Source organism: Miscanthus floridulus, chromosome 6 (genome assembly GCF_019320115.1).
Source record: "Miscanthus floridulus cultivar M001 chromosome 6, ASM1932011v1, whole genome shotgun sequence".
In the NCBI taxonomy this organism is placed as follows: domain Eukaryota; kingdom Viridiplantae; phylum Streptophyta; class Magnoliopsida; order Poales; family Poaceae; genus Miscanthus; species Miscanthus floridulus.
In genome coordinates, this window is record NC_089585.1 from 93,217,476 (window position 1) to 93,242,606 (window position 25,131).

General features: G+C 47.7%; 2 protein-coding genes across 7 annotated transcripts; both read left to right on the forward strand.

Annotated features, from left to right (window-relative positions):
* Positions 1–9,044: 9,044 nt before the first annotated feature.
* On the forward strand, positions 9,045–10,311 carry LOC136458648 (uncharacterized). The gene has a single exon (XM_066458581.1). The coding sequence runs from the start codon at positions 9,168–9,170 to the stop codon at positions 9,900–9,902; it is 735 nt and encodes a 244-aa protein (XP_066314678.1). The 5' UTR covers positions 9,045–9,167; the 3' UTR covers positions 9,903–10,311.
* A 2,053-nt stretch (positions 10,312–12,364) lies between these two features.
* On the forward strand, positions 12,365–19,048 carry LOC136456327 (uncharacterized). Of its 6 annotated transcripts, none has more exons than XR_010759416.1 (7): positions 12,365–13,561; positions 16,263–16,457; positions 17,001–17,242; positions 17,321–17,517; positions 17,596–17,961; positions 18,048–18,176; positions 18,258–19,046. XR_010759416.1 is itself a non-coding variant. In XM_066456149.1 (2 exons), the coding sequence occupies exon 1, from the start codon at positions 12,719–12,721 to the stop codon at positions 13,529–13,531; it is 813 nt and encodes a 270-aa protein (XP_066312246.1). In that variant the 5' UTR covers positions 12,365–12,718; the 3' UTR covers positions 13,532–13,556; positions 16,153–16,175. The 6 variants fall into 6 exon arrangements, 1 of the variants encoding a protein (XP_066312246.1); XR_010759417.1 differs by having other exon boundaries at positions 12,365–13,556; XR_010759415.1 differs by having other exon boundaries at positions 12,366–13,561; positions 16,176–16,457; positions 18,258–19,048.
* Positions 19,049–25,131: the final 6,083 nt, after the last annotated feature.

Sequence of the window (25,131 nt, forward strand, 5' to 3'; positions counted from 1 at the left end):
CTCCTCTGCGCTTCAGTTGTTGAGTTCCAAGGGGTTTGATTCGATGCACGCTAACCCCTATTTTTACTTCCATTTCCTGTTTACTTGAATTATTGAGCTGCTATGTCTTTTAGCATTTGTACAAAACTTTATGTCTTGAGCTGTTTGTTTGTTTGAATTATTGAGCTGCTATGTCATTGTTTTATCGATTTACGGATGATGCACTGATCTGTCATTGTTTCCTAACAATAACAATGTGCTTACTATTTTTTCCATTCGTGATATGTAGAGTAGCATCACCAAAATCAAGCTTGGGCAGTGGGAGCAGCAGCTTGCCGCAGTCTCCAATTTCTACAGCTACAAGGCCTGAATCTGTCAATAATTCACAACCGATCGAGATAGAAGATGATGACCCAGAGGAAGAAGACATGAATGTTGGTTCAAAAAGGAAGCTAACCTCTGCTGTTTGGAAATAGTTTAAGAGAGTGAGAATGTTGGGCGAGGTGAAGGCAAAATGCATGTACTGTGGCAAGAAGCTTTCAGCAAAATCCAACAGTGGCACTAAGCATCTTCATGATCATTTAAAGGGCTGCCCATATCGTAAGTCCAAGTTTGCTTCCAAGGACAATAATATGACACAAACTTCTCTTCGGTTTGCTTCCAAGGAGTCAGGACTAGCTGTGCAGAATTACTCATTTGATCCAGATGTAGCTAGAAGAGAGCTTGCTGCCATGATAATACTCCATGAGTATCCTTTATCTATGGTTGACCATACCGGCTTTCGAAGGTTTGTCAGTGCACTTCAGCCCTTATTCAAGTTGGTGACAAGGAACACAGTTAGGTAAGATGGGATATTATGCTTCTAAATCTAACTGTGATGCATTTGTTTTTTATGCAATATATAATAATTTTGCGATGCATATTCCAATTTTAGGAAAGACATTATGGATGCATACATGGAAGAGAAGAAGAAGGCCTTGCAGTACATGTTTGTCTCCAAGTCCAGAGTGTCTATAACTACAGACATGTGGACCTCTGAGAATAAAAAAAGAGGTTACATGGCTGTTACTGCCCATTTCATTGATGACTCTTAGACACTTAGGAATATTATCATGAGGTAATTAGAAACCCATTAATATTGCTAATGCATTGTCATTTGTGTTATTAGTTTTTGATTGCATTTTCTCATGTACATAGGTTCATATATGTGCCTGCCCCACACACTGCTGAGGTTATTTCTGAGGTGTTATATGAAGCTTTGGTTGAATGGAACCTTGATGAGAAGATCACGGCTGTGACTCTTGACAACTGCAGCACAAATGATGCTCTAATTCCTAAACTTGTGAAGAAGATTGGCAAAGGTAAATTGTTGTTAGAGGGTAAACTTTTGCACATGCGTTGTTGTGCCCATATTCTGAACTTGATTGTGAAGGATGGATTAGATGTCATACAACCTGCAATTGCAAAGATCCGTGACAGTGTAGCCTTTTGGACAGCCACACCTAAAAGAGTAGAAAAATTTGAAGAAATTGCTAAGTATGTAAAAGTTTCGACTGATAACAAGTTAGGCCTGGATTGCAAAACTAGATGGAATTCTACATACAAGATGCTTAAAGTTGCTTTACCTTATGAGCCAGCTTTTAACCGAGCAGCACGTGTAGAGAAGTTATATGTTTGTGCCCCTAGTAAGGAAGAATGGGATTTTGCTAGAGAGGTGGTAGGGAGGCTCAAGATGTTTGATGACATCACTGCTCTATTTTCTAGAACTAATTATGTGACCGCCAATGTCCAACTCTTTAAGATTTGTGAGGCTAAGACAAAAATTAAGCAATGGTCTGCATGTGGAATTCCTATTATAGAAGAAATGTCAACTAAAATGATTGAAAAGTTTGACAAATATTGGAAGGATATTCAAGGACCAATGGGAATAGCCACTGTTCTTGATCCCCCGTTCAAAACTGAGTATCTCCTTGGGTTCTTTGAGTGCTTGTTTGGTCATAATACATCTGAAGACTGTTGGCAGAAAGTTGAAGATGTTAAAAACTCTATATGTGATTTGATGAAGGAGTACCAATTGGAGGATGATGAAGATAACACTGAATCTTCAGTTCCTTCACTTGCCAGTTCAGGCTTCCTGTCTACTATTAGTGCTCGTGTTGCAAGTAGAAGGCCAATGACAGCCAGATTCAGAAATGAGCTTGACATGTACTTGGATGATGAGTATGTTCCAATAGAGGCTGATAACTTCAACATTCTAGATTGGTGGAAGGTGGCTGGGACGCGGTATCCTACATTGAGTAAGATAGCACGTGACATATTTGCTATTCTAGTTAGCACAGTTGCATCAGAGTCTGCTTTTAGCACCGGTGGTCGGGTTCTTAGTGAGCACCGTAGCCGACTTACACCGAAGATCTTGGAGGCCCTTATGTGTTCACAAGATTGGATGCGTCACAAGTATATAGGTATATATTATGTTCTGTACATTTCATTTCTACATTTTCTAATCTTGTTTTCTAACAATTGTTGAAAATTTACTTTCAGATGCTACCAATGTAGACAAGCCTGAGACCTTTTGGAGCTATCTTCAAGAGACGTAGGAAGGGATGCAGGTGATGTGTAATGTGTTAACCTTTTCATTGTCACATATTCAATTACATTGTATACTAACTATCCCCTCTTATGCAGAAACTTCTACTTTGACACATATTCTACTTTGATGCGGCTGGGGTTGGTTGCCTGCCTGTGGTTGGATGGCTAGGTCTGATTCGCAAATCCTGTGGTTGCCTGCCTACGATTTCATTCCTTGATGATTTAGTTAGCATTTTGATGAGTCCTATGCCTTCAATATTACTACCTCTTTGAAACAAGTGATGAAACCTGTTGCTGTGGGGGTCTGAACTTTCTAGTGAGGCCTTGTTGTTCTCTTATGTTAGAAGCCTTGTTGTTGTTTCCCAGTTAGCTTATTCTGGTACTTAGATCTTGTGTGGAGGAAATTTCATTGTTTCATGATTTAGTTAGCACTTAGCAGATTGATGGATCTTATCCGTCAAATCACCACACCTTTGAAAACTGACGGAACCTGTGGCTCCTTATAGGTTAAGGTTGCAGGCTTGCAGCAAGGAAGTGAAGGATGCATCATGAGCAAGGAAGTGAAGGAATTGAGAAACCCGGTGGGGAGCAGAAAGGATGAATCATGGAAGTTGAAATTTAGTGTCATGAACTCCTAGTTAATAATTGTGTCATGAACTCTTAGTTAATTATTGTGTCATGAACTATTAGTTGATCATTAGCTGCGGTTGAGGACATGTTACATGTAAGTTGTAAGTTGTAACGCTTTACGCTTGCTTGCATACTTGCATGATCATTCTAAATTTTTGATGATGTTAGCTTTGTGAATTGTGATCTTGTGTTATTGTTAAATGGGGATGGGTCACCCGATGGGTACCTGTTACCCACGTGGGTGACGGGTCTAGGTAGATTTGAGACTCGTCACGGGTGACGGGTACGGGTGACGGGGTGTTTGAATCCTAGTGGGGGCGGGTGTGTTCTTCTGCCCCCACCGGGTTTCTCACCCGTTGCCATCCCTACCTAGGCCCAAGCACGTTTGGAACGCAGGATTTTTTTCTATTCCTATATTTTTTTATGAAATTAAACTGATTCATATAAAATTTCTGTGCGATTCCTATGAAATTACTGTGTTTCAAACAAACCCTAACTTTTAATTTTGTTATATCCTGTCACCCCCAAAATTACTAGTATTAGGACGAGGAGGGCATGCCATTGCCAATTTGCCATGCATCCCTTTGTCGTCGGCTTCGACCTCTATAGCCTCTAGGCAATGGTAGAACGTCCGGTACGGTTCTAATCCTATGGACAGGCTTCCGCTGACCACGCCATGGCTGCGGAATCTCCCCCTTTGTTTATACTTCTTGTCATCCTGCTGGCTCTGGCCCCTTCGTCCAAACCTACAGTACTCCATAGCCGCATTGCTCTTCAAGTCGAGCGCATCAACCGACAAGATGTGTGCAACCTCCTCCTTGTGATTGTACCATGCTAGCTAGGCTTCTAGCCGTAAATCCCAGGCCGTGCACGGTTGCGACTTCCAACGATCACATAGCTTATATATCAGCATAAACTATATAAAACCATATTTGCAAGAGAGACGAAACCGCATGAAACAAAACAATCGGAGTCCGGCCTGCTGATCATGCCATAGCCTTTCAGTTAGAGACGTGACGTCCTACTCATCAAAATCATTCTAAAAAATTGAGACATGTCGCCGTTTCTGCCATCCAAGCGCTGCTGATAGCACACCGGGCCCTTTCCCTTTCATGAGCAAGGCCTCTTTCCACATAGGAAGCTACTGATTTCTGCCCTGTTCGTTTGGCTGATAAGTCATGGCTAAAAGTAATGTTAGCTGATTTATTGTGAGAGAAAAATATTGTTCGTTGGCTGAAAAAATACGGTTTATAAGCCAAATAAATAGGGCGTTCCTCGTTAATCAAAGAGTTCACATAGTACTCCGTTGCTGGTGTGGTCGTGTGGACCTGTACGCTAACAGCATTAAAATGGGCCTGCTTTGCTTAACCACGGGACGACGCGCGCTGCACCATCAAGGAAGCGTGCAGCTTGGTCGCCGCGCGCAATCATCATCATCGTGTCTTCCAGGGCCTTGTTTAGTTGACGATTTTTTCTGGCGAAAGGGTACTGTAGCACTTTCGTTGTTATTTGATCATTAGTGTTCAATCATAGTCTAATTAGACTTAAAAGATTTGTCTCGTAAATTTCATCTAAACTGTGTAATTAGTTTTATTTTTTATTTATATTTAATGCTTCGTACATGTGTCTAAAGATTCGATGTGACGAGAAATCTTGAAAAATTTTGCAAATTTTTGGGAACTAAACACTGCCCAGGTTATGGTCATCTAACCTGCAATGATTTGGGGACAGGGACGACACCGCAGGTTGCGCTCTGCTTGCTGCTACGTAGGAGTACACCCGTTGTTTAATTGCTGTGTCTGAATGTGCACCTCATTAGGACTGATGGCGACCGTACTTAAAACACGAATGCTAGCTTGTCCCCTGTTGTTCGAGACTAGTAGTAATAAAAATTAGGGCAAATTGTAATAGCATTTGGCGCTTCTTATGTACTGGTAGCTGGTTAATATATCAAATCTAATTCACGGCTGATGTTGAAATTTTCAGTAAGAAGCGGATTTTAACCGTCAATATCATTCACCAGTGAAAATTTGAATGCTGTTAGTGTTTGATATCCAGAGGGAGGGGCGCGCTGTTGTGACCCTATAAATTCTTATATCTCAATACAATACAATGGCATGTAATCTTTTTGTGTATTATTCAAGAAAAAAACAGTATTATGATTTTGGATTCTAAATGTGAAAGTTTTTTAATGGGTTTTATTGACTGTCTAAATCAAGTTTCGCTTAGCGTCCCACACTCTGCATCAATGGATGAACATAATAGTTGATTAAGGAAAGACAAATGCAAGACATTGCTGAATGGAAGAAAGCCAGGAGACAAAAATCGTCATTTTGGTACCATCAATTTTCCTCATCCTGATTTTGGTCAAACATTTAATTATCTCGAGTCTGTGATGCTCTAGTAGCCTCGTCAAGCTTGCTTATAGGCACTTTGATCAGTGGGGGTGATGCGATGCACGGTGGCAGACAAAACCACAATGGATCAGATACTATCACATTCCTCCTACGCCGACTTGTCTCATCCGTGTCCTCCCTGGTCTCCAGCTATTTCACCCTGCGGTCAAGATCGATGACATCTTCCAATAGTAAAACAACCGACAAAAGAAAAATCAGCAGCAGTAGTACTATTTGTCTAGGTGCACTATTGAAGAACTAAGCGCGTGTTCAGTTGCTACCCAAAATCCCAAAAAATGCTACAATACTCATTACATTGAATCTTGCGATACGTGCATGGAGCATTAAATGTAGACGAAAAAAAATAATTGCACAGTTTGGTTGGAAATTACGAGACGAACGTTTTGAGCCTAATTAGTCCATAATTGAACACTAATTATCAAATAAAAACGAAAGTGATACGGTAGCCCAAAATCCAAAATTCACACGCTAAATACCCTCTAACACAAAGCCTACTAGCCTAGGTGCACTATTTGTACTTGTTCTTGGCATCATCTGCTGCAGTAGAGAGTAGAGAAAGCCAGTCAGCCAGCACCGAGGGGGTGCCGTGCAGGGATTGGGGTCCTCTGCAGTCGGGCAAATCGACTGTTCTCTACAGTCAAAGCATCTGAGACGTTCGTTTCAGATCCAACCGTGAGCCCACAAAACGCCACAACCACACTAGTCTTGGAAGCCTGCAGCCGGCCCATCTCAGCCCAGCCACGTGAAGGATACCCGGGCGACTCGTACCAGTCCAAAATCGTCGCAGCCGTAGCCGGCGTCGATGGGCGCGGCCATGGCGGACTCCTCCTCCTCGTTGATCTCGTCACGCCGCCGACGCCGCTCACAGGGACCTTGGCGAACGTGGCGGCGGCGGCGAGGGCGCCCCCGGCAGCGCCGACAACCATGGAGCCGAAGACGAGCACCTTGATGTCGGCCTCGTCCTTGGCGGAGAGCACGTCGCCGGAGGCTGGCATGTCGAAGGCCGTGGCGTCCCTGCGCGCGGCCTGGCACGACAGCGCGGCGACGAGGCCAGCGGCGTGGCAGTCCATCAGCGCCGCGAGCGCGACGGCGACGGGCGCGGAAGCCGCGGCCACCGCGGTCTCGTCATTGGAGCCCTGCGTCAGCGCGGCGGCAAGGTCGAGCGAATTCGCGAGGCACACGGCTGCGGCAGCGGGGACATCACTTCCCACGACACCGCACGCACGAATGATGGTTGTCACGACACCGCACGCACGAAGCAGCTTGCGAGGTCACGGACGAAGAAGACATGCGCATCTCACTGACGAGCAGGGCCTGAGCACCCATGGGCAGGCACACGTCCGGCAGCTGCGTGGGCGGCGGGCAAGACGGAGTCCTCCGAAGCACCTGGACGGTCTAACGCACGAGTTCGCGGGAGAGTAGCAGCTCGAGGTCAGTTACTCAGTTATGCACGAGAAAGACGGCGGCGGAGTTGAAGGACCGATAGTCGTCCATGGCGAGCTCGTGCGTGTGTGCGGTGTCGTGGGAAGCAATGTCACCGCTGCCATAGTCACCTGCCTAGCGAACTCGCTCGACCTGTCATGCGAGGCCGCACGCAGGGACGCCACGACCTTCTACATGCCAGCCTTCGGCGACGGGCTTTCCGCCAAGGACGACGCCGACGTCGCCGCTGACATCAAGGTGCTCGTCTTCGGCTCCAAGCTTGTCGGCGCTGCCGGGGGCGCCCTCGCCGCTGCCGCCACGTTCGCCAAGGTGCCCGCCCTGTCCCACGATCTCCTTGTGAGCAGCGTCGACGGCATTGACGAGATCAACGAGCTAGGAGGAGGGGTCCGCCATGGCTGCGCTTGTCGACGCTGCTGTGGTGGGTGTCGATGGCGTTGACGAGAACAACGAAGACGAGTGCGATGTCTGGGCTGCGATGGGCCACTAGAACGCCCCTGCTAGATGAGTTTAGTTAGGGTCACCGTTGGATCACAATGAACGTCTCAGATGCGCCGACTGCAGAGAGAGGTCGCTCTACGCGACTGCAGACGATCTCATTCCGCCGTGCAGGGCATCCGGGTCCCGGGCCTTTGAAACGAGGGCATGAGGCACGTCTCTGCGAACAATCTTAACGTGGCCAAAGTCTATAGGAGTGTCACATCGAGGGTTACCAGATGTCACGTGGAGTGTTTGAAGAGTAATAATAATAAAATAAATTACACAAGTTCTTAATAATCCGCAGGACGAATTTATTAAGCCTAATTAATTTATTATTAACATATGTTTACTGTAACACCACGTTATCAAATAATGAACTAATTAAGTTTAAAAAATTCATCTCGCAAAGTAGTCGCAATATGTGCGATTAATTATTTTTTAATCTATATTTAATACTTAGGTATGTATCTGTGTGATAGAGGGAGGAACAGTTAAACGTATCCAAAGCCCGGCAATTTAATCCACGCCGGGCCGCACCGGGGCCGGGCCCGCGCTGGGCCAGGCAGGGAATCGGCCGGGGGGCGACGAGAGATCCATGCCACGCCATGGCTGCTGGCTGCTGCTGCCTGTGCCTGGGCAGCATGCATGGTCGGGTGCTGATGCGCTCTACAGTTCCAGGCTTTACCCGTCCAACGTGTTCGCACAGTGCCCTGGCCCCTGGACCAGGACGAAAAGTCCCCCCGGCCGGCCGCGGCCCCCCGACGCCAAGCAGAGCAGAGCTCGTAGTACGTGCCGTCTCCTCCAAAAGCAGCAGCAGAGGAGGGAGCAGAACAGAGCAGAGCTCTGCAGGGTGGACACTGGACTGGTGGCGCCTACCATAGGCTAACAGCTTCGGCAGTCCTGGTGTGGTGTCACTCGCCAGATTACTGTAACTGCTGCGGTTTCTTTTTAAGATTTATTTACCGCTGTTTTTTCTCACGTGTGGACAGCCTCACAGAGCAGCTCCCGGCCTCGAGTTTTTGCAGGTGTTGTGCCTTGCTTTTGAGATCTAAGTGTTTTCTTGTAAGTGGCACTGGCGTGACAGTAGCGTCCTAATGGTGGCACCGTGGCAGTGGTCCCGTCAGTCTGTTCGTTTGCTCGTAAACGATCGTTTTTAGACGGGAACAATGTTTTTCTCTCATACTTAACCAGCCAGCAATAAATAATCCACGATACGATACGGCCTCCGGAACATGCTGTGGTCTTGGCCGTCGGGTCTGGTCTACTCGAGCCAAGCCACTACTTGGTGCCTCGCCATCTGCCAAAACCTTCCATTTCTAGGGTGTTTTGCACATTGCCCGCATGTGTCCATGTCCGGGGCTCAATTCGCAACATGTGGCGGCGTTCCCGGCCCGCCACTGTGCCGGAAAACGACACCTTTCCCTTAGGCCTCACACACAGCGCGCAGTCCACCACTCTGAGTACATATTTACTGCCCCCGTTTACTCGCCAGCGCTCCTCCCGCTGCTCGCTCGCTCCCCCTCGAAACCCCGCTGCGAATTCGGTGGTGTGTGTGTGATGCGGTGACGCCATGGCCGTCTGGCCTATTTCTTCAGTCGCGCTTCAGCTCACGGCTCGTTCCTCCTCCCCGCGATGGACAGGCAGCACCGCAATCGGCATCGGCATGAGGACTTGACCGGCGGCGGGCGCGCCGGGGCTCGTGTTCGTCGCGGCGGCGGCGCCGACGGTGGCGCGATGGAGGCGAGCCGGCGCGGGCGGTTCTACCACCACGACGGGCCCGGCGCGGCGGCCGTCCCGGTGGTGGACCAGGCGGACTGCACGGCGCAGACGTGCCGGTCCTGCGTGGCGGTGACGCTGGCGGACGCCATCGCGCTCGGCTGCTGCCCCTGCGCGGTGGTCAGCCTGCTGGGGCTGGCGTTCGTCAAGGCCCCGCTCGCCCTGGCGCGCCGGTGCCTGCGGCGGCTGCGGCGGCGGCGGGGCGAGCTGCGGCACAAGAAGCGGGTGCGCGACGTGGACGGCCCCGCCGCCAAGGCCAAGTGCCGCCGCTCCGACGCCACCGCCGGCGGCCACGGGGCGATTGAGGCGCTGGACGCCGCCGACGCCGCGTCGAAAGGCGCGTGGTGGGGCTTGGAGGTGGACGCTCGCGGAGAGGCGGCCACGCGGGCTGCGAGGGCGAGCAACTCGTCGTCAGCGTCAGGCAGGCTCGACGCGGAGAAGGTGTGGATGGAGATATACCGGGTGGGGCACTGGGGGTTCGGCCGCCTGTCCATCTCCGTGACCCCGCCCCCGGTCGTCAGGCCCGGCTGCAGCCCCGACGGCGACGGCGACGGCGGCAGAAAGGACGTGGACCTGCGGTGCGAGTCGTGACAGGCCAAGCCGCCCGCCCGTGCCGTCCGATACGCCGCCGCCGGTCAGCTCCGGGGCAATGCCGGAAGTCTGGGAAGCAAGCAGGTCCTCTGACTTTGCACGGTCAAGTCAGAGTACATACATGGTCCGTGCATCGGAGCTCCGAGGAGAATCCGCTCGGGGATGCTTGGATGGAGACGACGCGCCATGATTGGAGCCGGGCATGGGGATCGCTGCTTGATTCGCCCGCCCTGGCGGCAAGTCGTCGTGACCAGCTAGTTTCCAAGTGGCCGTGTTCCTTCTTCCATTTGTTTTTCCTTCTTCTCCATTTGGTTCTGGAAGCCCGACCTGTATTTTTACAAGCTGTACATAATTAATTTGAGCGGTCGAGTTCTTCGATGTTGCTGTAATTTTTTGGGCGATCTCTGACTCTCTGTATATAAACTTGCTTTTCTTTTCCCCCGTAAACACTGTACAATCCTTGGCTCGAATCGGATCGTCGGTGTCTGATCACACGGATTGCTTAAAGCCGATCCATGATTCACACTCGACCGCTAACGGCTGTGCAAACTACTACCCCATCATCATCCTCACTCGGTCACTCTTGATCAGTCAATGGCCGACACCACCACACGAGCTCTTTTGTTGTTTAGTGCTAAGTACTTCTGTGCACGCTAAGCGAATGCGAGCTGTCGATAGACTATACTCCTAGAAGCCACCGTCGCTACCAAAAGGACTGCTATCGGTGACACCAACGGAACTATTGGTTATTCAGTTGAAAGTCCGATTTGGTTTGGGACTTCAAGAACTCTCAACCCTAGTCCTCCAACAGTTTAATTGTTTTCGCCTCTAGTCGGAAATGATCTTTTTAACCAAACATGTGGTTTATTCTTTTGTTGTAGCCGATCAAAAGATTTGCAGCGGAACCGAAAAGGCCCAAGTTCCATCCTGAAACTATTGGTTGAAAGCTTTCAGTTAGGCCTCGTTTAGGTGGCGATTTTTTTTGGAAATGGTACTGTAGCACTTTCGTTGTTATTTGGCAATTAGTGTCTAATCATAGTCTAATTAGGCTTAAAAAATTCGTCTCGTGAATTTCGTCTAAACTGTGTAATTAGTTTTATTTTTTATTTATATTTAATGCTTCATGCATGCGTCCAAATATTCGATGTGACGGGGAATCTTGAAAAATTTTGTAAAATTTTGGGAACTAAACAGACACTTAGTAGTAAAGACATAGGCACAGGTCGAGCCCACTTTTTCTGACATGGATGATCTCAGTCGTTGTTTGGTTGAGGGGACAAGAGCATCCTAGTTTCCTGTTTATATACCGACGAGTCATATGAGCTTTATTTTCGTTTTCAAGTGAGTAAAACATGTACCCTCTACCAAGTTTTGGCTACAATTATTTGAATACTGCACTCTCAGTCATGGGCACGTTCTATGACTCTAGATTACAATTTGACGGTCAAGAAACATCACCTGTTCTTCTGGGGAAAAACAGACGCTGTTTTATAGCAATTCGGAGTGTCAAATCCGTTGTAAATAAAGGACATCAAAAAAGAAAACTTTTGATAGGAGAACGTTCAAATACGTCTGTTGGGTCCAGAAGAGAGGAACACGACACAATACTGCAGCCCATTAGAAACTTAGGATTCGTCAGAACCAAATGAGCGCTGCCAGTTTGTAGGCTTTGAGAATCTGATTCTACAGGCCGTGCCGTGATGGGCTTGGACCATAGCACGGAAGCTGTGCCTGTGCGCCCCGAACCTTTGCCGTCACCTGGTCCAGTCCATTCAGAAGGAAACCACGGACCACGGTCCAGCCCCCAGAGAGGGCATCTCGGCTTTGGCGGCCCTCGGGGAACAGCTACAGCTACTTTCGTCTAGGCGGGCTCGTTTGTTGCTGCGCAGGAGCAGGACTGCACAGCTTGGTCCCTTGCCATTTGGTGTGGCCGCACACAACTGTTCACGTACTGCTCCCATCCTATCCTACTAGCGTTTCATTCTCCCCCAGCCTAGAGAATCTGTCACACCTACTAGAGGCTACCACGAGTCGCTTTCCAAGAGCACGAAGCTGACGGCACGGGCCAACAACCCTGCAAACGACGGCCTGGCCTTGGGGGGACAAGGGCCAAGGAAAGATCGGACCTGGGTCACCAAAACCCACCAAATCCATAGCCTGCCCGCGCGCGCAAGCCGTGCGCGGTGTGCGGTGCAGGCGAGGCGATCCAACGAGCCCAACTCAACCCCCTGATCCCCTTCTTCCGCCGCGGTTAGGTAAGCCACATCCGCGTTCCATGAACCACCAGAAGAACAGGCGGACGGACCCTCTCACTCTCAGCCCGATCGCGGGGTCTCGCTTCGGTTCTGTTCTCTTCTCTTCCGCGAATGGCCAACCCGTCCATCTCGCGTGCGGACCCCATCCCATTCGCGTTCCCTCCCGGCCTTCTAGAACCGCCGCCACCGCTACGCGCCTCATTCCCCTGGCTCCAGCACGGCGCGTGTCCCGCGTCCCGCGCCTCTGGCCTCCAACGAGACGACACCGTCGCGGCTCAGGCTCAGCCCACCGCCACCCCCCAACGATCCTCGCTGTTTCCCACTGAGCCGTGGTCCCAATCGCGTGACGCGGCCCACCGGCCAGCGTCACGGAAAGCTCCCCTTATCTGCATGCTCAGTCGGTACTCGGTACCCCCGCGCCGCGCCTCTCATCCCACCCCGCGACACCGCCCTTCTCTGTTCGCGCCGCCACTATCCTGACAACACACAAAAAAGAGATCAGAAAACCGCAGCCAATCCAGCCGAGGCAGCAAAAAAAATCTTGGAAGCCGCGGGAGAGTCATGGAGGACACCGGCCAGGCAGGTCCCGCCGAGAACCTCCCGGAGCCGGAGCCTCTGTCGCCATCCGTGGAGGCCGAGGCTGAGGACGAAGCAGACGACGGCGACGAGTTCAGCTTCCCCGTCCCGCCGGTGGCCGCCGACTCGTGCATCGTGCCCGTGTACCCGATCTTCGGCCGGCCGCCGTCCCTGCCGCCGCGGGGGGAGGTGGTGGTGGTGGAGGAGGAGCCGGGGACGGCCACCGTGCGGGTGCCGCTGAGCCGGCTCCTGCTGGAGGAGCGGGAGTTCCGCGCGCGGGAGCAGGACCGGCGATCGGCGAGTGCGCGGCGGGCGTGGCGGGAGGAGGAGGACGACGCCTCCGGCGGCGGCGGCGGCGCCGGGGACGAGGACCTGGAGGGCGTGCCGCCGGAGAGCTACTGCCTGTGGGCGCCCGGCGGCGGCGGGCAGTCGTCGGCGCCCGCGTCCCCGCGCCGGTGCCGGAAGAGCGGCTCCACGGGCTCCGTCCTCCGCTGGCGCCGCATCAGCGACCGCCTCGTCGGCCGCAGCCACAGCGACGGCAAGGAGAAGTTCGTCTTCCTCACCGCCGTTCCGGAGCCGCCTCGTCGTAGTATCAAGGAAGAGGAGGAAGGAGGCGGCGGGATCAACAAAGGCGGCGGCGACGCGGGCAGCGTGGCCCATCAATTGAGATATTACAGCAGAGGCGGCGGCGGCAGCGGCAGCGGCAGCCGGAGGCGTTCGTATCTGCCGTACAAGCAAGAACTCGTTGGGCTGTTCGCCAACGTCAGTGGGTTACGCCGAAGCTATCACCCGTTCTAACGCCATTTCTCCATGCCCTCGATCCGTACGGTCCGATCTTGCTTGCTTTTCTGTGCATAATACTGCCTATACTGTCTACTATTTTTCTACAGTTACGGCGGAAGTAGATCTGCGTGTTTTCTCTAAATTGTCGGCTTGGATAAAATAGGATTTTTTTTGTTATAAAAAACAGCAGAACATCAACAATGGCGATTGCTGTGAAAAAAAGGACAAAAAAAAGGAGAAGAGGTAAAATAGAGTGTGTACTGCTAGTACTTATTTGTTCACATACTTAACTTAAATCCAGAATCAGTGTTCTTTTGGCTTGTTTATTCAACTTCATGTTTCTCTAAAATGTGTCTATTTTAAAATTAGTGTTCCACAGAATTCGGTTTAGATAAGATAGCATGTATTGGTAGCTTCTGGTTTGCGTCAGAGGCAGTGACAGTTGATTTTAATATATTCGCAAAAAAAAATTGATTTTAATGTGTCGCGTAATGCAATACGGGGTAGGTGTCGTAGGTATTACTCCGTAGATAACTTGAAGTTTCCTTAGTATACATACTCCCTTCGTCCCATTGAGTTTGTCATTTGAAAACCGTGCCCCCCTCACAATCCTGGTTCCCGAGCGACAAACTCAATGGGACGGAGGGAGTACATCATGTTCATTCCCCGAAGCAATCAATGAATACGTCACAGTGAGATATCGATGATGTCAGTGATCTCCACGATTTTTTTTTCCTAGAGCTCCGTCCACACTGACTTCTAATATCGTTGCACGGTGGAAGTGGGAGTTTGTAAGGCTCCCTCTGGCTCCGCCATACTAGCCTATAGGGGTTTATAGTGCCGGAGCTAGAACTGGACGAGGACGAACACAGACCCAGGCTAACTAATAACCGGACCTTAGTTATGCATTTTCAAAGCTAAGCATTAGTCGAATCTAACGGTTCCCGTTTATGTGCATGTAAAAGTGACACACTCTCTTTGATCATATTATCCACTACGTATCAGTACTACAATGAGCAAGGGAATCTGGTTTGCTATTGCTATCCGATTGCATAGCACGCCATTTTCCCACTTGGCCACTTTTATCTGTGGGTTAGTTACTGAATGCTGACTGGTTCCTTTTTTCGTTCCATAAATAAATTGAAGCAACCATGGTTTAGAATACGATCTGAATTCTGATTTTCTGAACTTATCCTAGCTGTGTGGTACCGAATCAGGTCCTGTTGTCGTCCTATGTTAACTGTTACGAAACAAAAGATACGCTCGCCGGCCAGTTATCTCCCTCCGTACGTCGTCGTCAGATGAGATGTCGAGAGGGACAGCGGCAGATGAGTCCGATCGGGAATCAAATAATTCCCCCCGGCTCCCTCACCAACTGCTACCCGCCATCCTCTTCCAAAGCTACACTACTCTCCAGACGTCCAGAGCCAAGGCCAAAGGCTTTGGCTTCGTCAGTTATCTCCTCCGTCGTCGTCAGATGAGGCTTTAGCTTGCGTTCGGCTTCGTCTCCTTGTCAGTTGTCACGCCCAATGTCCATCGGGCATCGGCCCCACTGTGTATACGGGTGCGCGCGGAGTGATCGCGACGAGCATCCATCGGAGCGCCACAGCAGCTGCCGCTGGCGAAGCCAGCCACACACGTAACAGCGAGCTGAGCTGCTGCCTTGTTAAGGGCCCGTTCGTTTAGGCTGATTTTCAGCCGGAACGCTTCCGCTGATGGTTGACGGGCGGCGCTCCGTTCGGCTTGAAACGAACGGGCCCTGAAGGGGAAAGCGCCTCCTTTATATATTCTCTCCGTTCTCAGGAATCATTTGCTGCGTCTGCGTTCTTTTCATTTTCATCAGGCGGGGCTACCTGGGTACTCCGACCCGACATGTAGGCCTCACCATCCGACAAGCTTTTGTTTTCGTTCGTGTCCAAGGGAGCTTGCTATGCTAGATTGCTAGCTAGCCATCCGGCGAGCGGTGGCTACTTCCTAAATAGTATAAGTAAGCTACATACTAGCGTCTGCATTGCACATCATCTTGTTTGCGTTCTAGCTAGATCGCACAAGTGCGGCCAGCCGGCCAGTGGGATAGTAGCTAGCGCACGCGTCTAGTGCGGTGGGCTCATGCGCGCGTCGCTGCTAGCATAGCAACGGGTGCTGCCGAGTGATCTCCATCGGTCGGCCGGGGAGGGAGACAAGGGCGCGCGCGCGGCGCGCACGCGTCCCACTCGGTGTTCCTCACACCGCGCGCGACGCCGACGCGGGCGTTGTGCGGCTAGCGGCACAGGACATGGGTGGTTGGTGCGAGCGCCAGTGATGAGCAGTGCGCGCGGGCGGGGGGTGTCGATAAGCGGAGTGGGCTCCGCGTTGGCGGTGCCATGCCGTGCGTGCGCGGGCAAAACGCAGCGCGGCCGCGCCACCACTTGGCTTGGCTCGGCGGATCGCGACGGCGGCAGGTGTCGGGCCAGCTTTCGGTCCAGGCCGGCCGGCCGCCGAACCGAACGCTGGATTTCGACGTCGAGTAGTAAACGCCAATTAAGAGCAAAGCAATCTAGCAGCAGTAGTAAATAACGATTTTTTTTTATTTTAACACTTTTTGAAAAATAATTTTAAATCTAACATTGTATATTTTTTTAAACTAATATTTTTAGCCGCGTCTATTGTCATGGCGCAGCACAAAAGCCTGTGCCGCGCCATGAATGGTGGCGTGGCAGGGGGCTGATGTGGCAACGATCGGAAAGACTGATGGTTGACGTGGCAGGGCATGCCGCACCACGGCGCATGGCGCGGCAGGGCCAGATAAATATCGCGAGCGAGCCCGCACGCACGCCGCCGCCACAGCGCCCGCACGCGCCCCGCTGCCAGCGCGCCCGACGGGCGCCCACTCCCGCCGTGCAGCGCCCACGCCGGCCACGCCACGAACGCCGGCGCGTCAAGGCCGTCCGCTCCTACCAAGGTATCTCCCTCTCGATTTCATGCTATTTTGATTATTATTGAGTTAGGATAATTAGTGATTTAGGATAGTTAGGGTTTTATGATAGTTAGTGATTTATGATAGTGATTTAGGATAGTTAGGTTAGTGAATTTGTTTGTAATTTAGGTAGGTAGTTTTTAGGTTTGAGGTTGTGTGTTGTAGTATAGTTAGGATTTTGGGTTTAGAGATTGATTAGGTATTTATTATTTAGTTTATAGTTAGTTATTTAGTTAGGGATTCTGGGTATAGATACTAGTTTTCAAATGTTGGTACTTACTAGTGCGTGATACGTTGATTTTGATGACTTGATAAAGTTTTGTCAAATGCTTATATTCCTAGTGAAGTTGTTTAATATGTCTGTTAATGTTACTTTGAATATATACATGTGCTCTCATATTGTGTTCGTATTACATAACAAGTAGTTTAAATTTTGCAATGCTACATAATGTTAATTTGAATTTTGTTAATTTTAATACTCTAACCTTTTGTTTATCAATTTGTAACATGATGGCCCCTCCTATGCAGCACCCGTTGTACTCCATTTTTGAGGTGGAGTACGACGACCAACACCGAGCACACATCTTGAGTGACAACGACATAGAGGTGGTCTTGCCTCCTTTGAGGCCCCGCACGCACACCAGGGCGTACCAGTGGGACGAGCGTTACGCGCCGTACATACAGCGTGCCGGCTTCCTCGAGCTTGTCTGTGTTGTCAACTACGGTCTTCCGTCCCTTGACCCAGCACTATTTACTGCAGCCGTAGACAGGTGCGAATGCCTTATTTGTACGTAAACATTCGTGTAACAAATTTAAGGCAACTAACAGTCGTTCTATTCTTATAACAGGTGGAAGCCTGAGACCCACACGTTCCACCTACCTTATGGCGAGATAACCTTGACCATGCAGGACGTGAAGGCTATTTTTGGTCTTCGGTTGGGAGACTTCTAGTGACAGGGATAGTTGACAACGATCATTGGAGGGAGCTGGTGGCTCAGTTTACTGGCTTTCTTTCACCGGACGACGATGCTTCTAAGAAAAATAAGTGAGAAATTCAAGCCTATTTAATACTTGTATTGCTTTCCTGCAGCTATCGGGTCTTATTTTCTTTGGTCAATTTCAGGAAAAGTTTTAGTGTTTCGTCGTCCTGAATCACAGAGCGCTTTGATTACTTAGACCCATAGGCTGAGGAGGCTCAGATCGACAGGTTCACTCGAGTGTGGCTCTGGCACTTTCTTGGTGCTTTCCTCTTCCTAGACGCCTCGGGCAACACCATCAGCTGTATCTTCCTTGACATACTACACCAGCTATGAGAGAACATAGCGGCGTACAGCTGGGGCAGCGCAGTCCTGACATGGACGGATCGACAGCTATGCGTTGCCTGCCGTCGTACCTCAGGGTATGCGAACCTTGGGGTTGCTCGTACCTACTCTAGGTTTGGTGTTAGGAACGATAGCCCGTTGGAAGCCCCCTTAATACTGGTTTACCGGTAAGTACTTCGGTTCATTATATTCTTCGATATTGTTAGATATGATGAGTTTATTAATGGCTAATTCATTATCGTATTCAATGCAGCAATGGAACGGGTAGGATACACTCCCTACAGCTCTGTATATCTGGACGAAAGCAGAGTTGGTTAGAGGGAATGCGAGGCGCAAGTACAGGGAGTACACGGACGATCTCGACGTCCTAACACAACATCAGGTTACGCTTTCTTTACTATCATACATGTGTCTTGTTCGATGTATACTATATCACAACCTAACTCAATTACGAAATGTTTAGGTGCATTGGTGTCCTTGGGATGCTCTAGAGCTTCAGTACTATCTCAGTCCTGTCACTAGGGACGAGTCAGACGAGTATCGCTGCAACGTTTCTCTTATTTTCTTCCACGTGGTCGAGATTTACTTGCCCATCAGGGTTTGCAGACAGTTTGGAAGAATGACAGGCTGCCTACCACCGTTTTACTCCACCAACCAAGGATTACACGGATGCTTATCGATTAATAATAAAGCTACAATTCAGAGGTGTGTGTGTGATACAACTAACATCGTTTTGTTGCAGGTATGACTGTCGGAAGAGGTACAAGACCAAGGATTGGCGTGTGACACATAACACGCACATCCACTTGTGGGAGAATAGGGAACAACAACCGGTCCATGTGGGTTCTCCACACGACCAGCACACCTTCGACGAGTACCTGCGGTGGCTTCAAAGGTCTACGAGGACACATATCAAGCCCCCATTGTAAGGTCGAGATAGCGGACTAGAGGGGGGTGAATAGTCATTTTCTTAAAATAATCGCGTCGGCTAACCGAAACAAGTGCGGAATTAAAACTATCGGTCTAGCCAAGACTACACCCCTCTATTTATGTTCTCTAGCACATTCCAAAGATACTAATTAAGCAACAAAGGTGTCGGGCTAGCTAGAGCCCACCTAACCAATTCTAGAAGCAAGGTCACACAAACCTATGCCACTTGTACTTTAAGCAACAAGAGAGCTCTTACACATGCTAGTAAGCAAAAGCACAAAACCACCTAATGCTCACTAGCAATGATCAATAACAAAGCAACCAATGCCAAATTAGAGAGCGCAATTACTTAGCTACACAAACTAAGCAATGTGACTAACAAGGTTACACAAACCAAATTAGTCACGTAAGGGAGCTACTTCTATGCTACACAAGCAAGAAGGTAACTAGTAAGCTACACAAGCTAACTAATTACAAGAGCAACTACACAAGCACAAAGTATATAAAAGTAATTACAAGCTTGTGTAACGAGGATGCAAACCAACAGGAAGAACAAGGTTGACACGGTGATTTTTCTCCCGAGGTTCACGTGTTTGCCAACACGCTAGTCCCCGTTGTGTCGACCGCTCACTTGGTAGTTCGGCGGCTAATTGATATCACCCGCCAAGCCCACACGTCGGGCACCGCAAAAACCTACCCCGAAAGTGAGGGTAGCTCAATGACACGCTCAACTAGAGTTGCTCTTCGCAGCTCCCATGGGGCGAGCACAATGCCCCTCACAAAGCTCTTCTCCGGAGCACCGCACAAGCTTCTTGTGGGCTTCAACGGAGACCACCACCAAGTCATCTAGGAGGTGGCAACCTCCAAGAGTAACAAGCACCACCGGCTTGCAACTCGATCACCTAGTGCCACTAGATGCAACCTCACGATGCAATCGCACTAGAATCGCTCTCTCACATAATTGAATGATCACTATCAAGTATATGTGAGATGAAGGGCTCCCAAGCACTGCTACACAAGCCACCAAGGCTCTAGTGTGCTCAGCTATCGGCCTAAGGCCAACCATGGCTTCTATTTATAACCCCACGAACAAATAGAGCCGTTACCCCTTCACTGGGCAAAAGTCAGGATGACCGGACGCAGCACCGGACGCACCGGTCGTGAATACCGGATGTGTCCGGTCACCATACCGGACGTGTCCGGTAGCTACCTGACCGCCATATGTCCCACCGTTGCCTCCAACGGCTCTCTGATATGTCTGACCGAACGCACTGTTCGAAATAACTAGACGCAGAGCCGCTGCGTTCGGTCGAGTCCAGTAAGCCTCTAGGGCCGATCGGACGCGATAGTTAGAAACTGACCGGACGCTGAGCCTCAACGTCCGGTCGAGTACAGTAAGCACCCACGGACGATCGAACGTGTCCGGTCACTTCGGACCGGACGCGGCCAGCATCCGATCAACTGTCTCACCGAACACCGATTTTGCTGATTCACACCAGACACGTCCGGTGTGTCGACCGGACGCGTCCGGTCGCTGAGTTCATCGTTAATACCGGACACGTCCGGTTACTCTGTGACCAGCGCGACTAACTCCTTTTCACCTCTAACTTCTTCACCCTTGCTCAAATATGCCAACACCACCAAGTGTACACCACCATGTGATGTGTGTTAGCTTTTCACAAATATTTCCCAAAGGATTAGCCACTCAACTTGCCACGCCACTCAATCCTAGCGATGATGCAAAGTTAGATCACTCGAGTGGCACTAAATGACCGATATGCAAACAAGTTTGCCCCTCTTGATAGTATGGCCATCTATCCTAAACCCGGTCATCAACTTCTCTACACACCTATGACCGATGAAATGAAATGCCCTAGATTATACCTTTGCCTTGCGCATTCCATTCCATCTCCTCCAATGTTGATGCAACACATGCATCAACATGATCAATAATGATATGATTCACTTCATATCATCATGTTATCATATTGGTTCATCAATCTTGACTTCACTTGCTTTTCACCGTTGCCATCCTCCATCGGCACCAAGTCTTGCTCAAGCTTCACCGCCACGCGGTCCATCACTCCAAAGCCTCCAACTTGCCCTTCACGCTTTCAACCGGTTCATCAAGCCAAGTCTTGTCTTGATCTTCTCCACCTTGATCACATGACTCAATGTCATATCTCATGTGCAATGAGCTCCTTCATCATCACATGTGTGAGCTTTGCAACATCTTCAAGCCATTTTTATCTTCATGGCATATGTTGCTCACACACATGTACCTATGGACTAATTACCTGTGTATCTCATATAAACATAATTAGTCCACCTGGATTGTCACTCAATTACCAAAACCACACGAGGACCTTTCAATCTCCCCCTTTTTGGTAATTGATGAGAACTCTACAAAGATATGGAAATTAAGCTCTTTTGGATTCATGTTGCTTGCCCAAGCAATTTTACCATGTGAAAATGATTTTAGACAAGTACCACAAACCCAAAATGGTAGTATTTGCTCCCCCTACATATGTGCTAGAGTATTTGATTTTGAAGCTCGCACATATGCATAGATTAAAATTGTGGGAGAGTAATTACTACTAAATGATGCTAAGGTATATAGAGTAAACCTTTGAAGCGTGATACCAATCAGAGTTGCATCTTTAAGTTCATCTTTAGCACCATGGTTAGCTAGATATCACTTGGAAATAAAAGCACTAGATGCCTTGTGAGATCAACATTAAAAGTAAGGTACTAGCATTACTTGAAAAGCATACCAAGTGTCTAGCTATCATCCTATGCATGCTAGTTATGAAATCATCATTCAAGTTCTACAACTAGCATACACCACACAAGCATGCATATTGAATTTGAAAGCTTATGCAATGCAAGCAAGCACATGAATATGCACATATCAAATGCAATCAATCAAAGTTCTTGAGCTTGCTCCCCCTACTTGTGTGCTTCTCTTGTCCAAGAAATTTTGATCCATCTCTTTTCTTCAATGTTGCTCCCTCTTTGTCCATATCCATGTCCAACCTCTACTTATTTGAGCTTTTATATCTTATCTCTCCCCCTTGTATAATCTCAATCTCAAAGCTTTCATATCTTTGTACAATCTCTTCCCCTTTGTCATCAATTTCCATAAAATGTGAGCTTCCCATTGATGCAAAGGTATACATTTGGGGTAGATGGTTGAGGCTTGAATCTTGCATTTTTTATGAACACCACTTGATTATTGGAATGACACCACTTGTAGATACCACTTGTAACTCATACCACTTGTATCTTGTATAAGGCTTCTTGAGATACCACACATAGGATCTTTGATCTTGATACCAATTTGTGTGACACCTCCCCCTATATGATAGCATGGGTCATTCATTTGATACACTTGAGCTCTTGTAGGTGAGGGATGCATTCTTCATTTGATGATCACTTAAAGTTGAGGATCACTTGTGGAACCATTTTCTTGCATGATTGATATTATGTGTAGATATGATATCACTTGAAAGAATCTTCTAGTATGGAACCACTTGTTAGATTTTTCAATATAAACCATTTCTTGAACATTTGCTATCTTCATGAGTACCACTTATAGGATATCACTTGTGAGTTGATCTAGACATCATTTGTAGATTCTTGATAAAATACTTGAGTCTAGATACTATTTGAAACAAACAAACTAGATATCCATTTGCATTGTTGTCTTATGCTTGTACTCTTATCACTATCATGAGCTTCTATGATTGACTTGAACTAAATTGATTTGCCTAAGCTTCCAAGTCCGGTTTGAACCAATGACAAGTTTCTTCACACCTCTTGCAAGGGTTATCTTGCTAATGTTGTACTTGTTACTTGTTAGCAATCCAAATTGAGTCAAGTACTTGGGTTCACTAGCTCATGAACAAATTCATGTACTAACCACTAGATCAAGTAATCATTCAAACAATAGTGGTAGGCTATGAATTTAAGTATTTCATTTGTTATGCATGATCCTATAAAGCATGTACTATATGCACTAACCGCATACTAGTAAGGGATGAAATGATCATGCACATTACAATGATACCTTTGCTATATTGGAGTAGAGGATAGTCACATATATTCCAATTCATTACTCCAATAGCAATATGAAGTCCAATTATAAGCTTGGTGAAGACCAATAGATACCATGTTGAATTTTATTCTTCACCCATATGAAATGAATACCACTTATGATCAAGTGCACTTTCTTATTGTGGTTGGCTTGCTTTATCTTTTGATCTTTGCTTGCATGAGAGCATCAATTTGAGAATACCACTTGAAATATCATGACTAGCTCTCTTTTGGGTGTTGCTTGCTTTTCTTGATCAACCCTTTTGATTGCTTCAACTAAGCATCTCAAATGTTCCTCGGATCACCACTTCCATGTTAGCCTTCTAAGTACCACACTTGGTTCACCTACACATAGGTGGCAAGCCCCTATACTAGGGAGAAGTGACCTCTCTCCAAGAATCATTCTTGATACTCACTTGAAATGACTTGATTGATTGATCCAAGTGATGGACTTAACTTGATGAGTAACCTTGAATCCTTCTTTAAGTCTTTCTCTTTCTACTTGTTTAAGTCCTTTTCTTTCTACCAAGTGATCTCCAATCATATCTAGAACTTAAACTATATCTTCAACTTGAGTTTGATCTTGATCTTCATCTTGAGTATCAAATGTGTGCAAAGTACACTCCACAATCAAATGGCCTTGTACTCTTTTCTTGTCATGCTTATAGATCATCTCAAAACCAAACTTAGGTACCTCAAACACTTGTAAACATGTTTCCAACTTAAGGACCTTTCAATCAAAGTGACTCTAGATCAATCCAACATTTGTCACTTTTCTAACAGATTTTGTACCCTTCAAAGGAATAAGCATATTTCCCAAGGTACAAATCCAAATACCGCGAAATTTGGTGGAGGTGTGCTTCACTAAGTTATCTAGCAGCTGTAAAAATTTGAGCTTTATTTGACTTCTAGATTGCTACCAGATTTCAATTCTTCCACCACTGCTACATGCTGAAAACTGCTGCACTATAGCTGACAAGAACCACTCCAAAACCGAAGCATTTCTTATCCAATTTTCATGAAATTTCTACAGCATCTCATACCATAAGTTTAGAGCATGTACACCAATTTTCATGCCAATCTAATAAGTTTTGATTTCTCAAACATGGCTAAGATCACAGCTCACTCAGATTTTTAATATAGGACAGATTTCAATCACTTGAGCTATACTTCATCAAATATGAATCAAACTTGAAATTAACTCATTTGAATACTTTCACAAGACATAAATCAATTCAATCCACTTACTAAATATCATCTTATGAACTTATCCAACACAAATCAATTCAAACTTGACTACTAATCAATTATCCATTCAATCATCTTATAGCAAGCAACATTGCATATTTATCCAATTCAATCAACTCATATGCACCCAAATGAAATGATCAGCAAGAGATATACCTTGGTTAGCTCATGATCATCCAACTAGCAAGCTTCAACTCAATTATTTGCAAGTCATCAAATATATCCAATGAATTACCAACAACTTGAATTATAGCACTTGTATGTTGATAGCACTTGGACTTTACTCAATTTTCACTTAGCATTGGGTTTGAATGTGCACTAGGCTTCATATCTTGACTCAACATATAATGATCAATATAAAATCAATTGAATCAAGTCTCCAATGCCGATGGTACCTACAATCAATCATCCACTTCTTGATGGTACCCAAATAAGTTTGAGTCCTCTCAAGTTAGGAGCAACATACTTAGGCAACGCCTTAGTATGAATAGCGGGATGTCTTGTAATAGCAACCATAGAGGTACCATTACCATCCTTTCTAAGCATGTTATCATCAACAATTGAAATAGGCTTAGAAATGTCACCTAGGGGACATGAATGTGCCATGTGTCCCCTTTCCCGACATGAGTAGCACTTTCTCTTTGCTTGAGCCTTCTCTTCTTTGCTCATGTGGTGCTTCTCATTGCCTTGCCTCTCATGGATTGCTTGAGCCTTCTTCTCAAGCTTGGTAGGACACTTAGAGGCAAAGTATCCCATACTTCCACACTTGAAGCACTTGATATGAGCATAATCTTTCTTCTCATCTTCATTTTTGCTCATCATCTTAGCATCTTGAGTTTGCATTGGATGACTTGCCTTTCCACCCCTTTTTGTTTTCTTCTTCTTTATCATCAAATCACCACCATCTTCATGGTTGATCTTGATTTGCTCTTGGGGTGTCTTCTCTTTCTCAACTTGTGGCTTTGGTTGAGGCTCTTTTAGTTGCTTCACCAATTGCTTGGTTGGGCACATTGAGGTAAGGTGACCCCAAGTGCGGCACTTGAAGCACCTCACATGTCTTAGCC

Coding starts and splice junctions, on each gene's coding strand:
- LOC136458648 (XM_066458581.1), top strand. CDS start 9,168: ATGGACAGGCAGCACCGCAATCGGCATCGGCATGAGGACTTGACCGGC.
- LOC136456327 (XM_066456149.1), top strand. CDS start 12,719: ATGGAGGACACCGGCCAGGCAGGTCCCGCCGAGAACCTCCCGGAGCCG.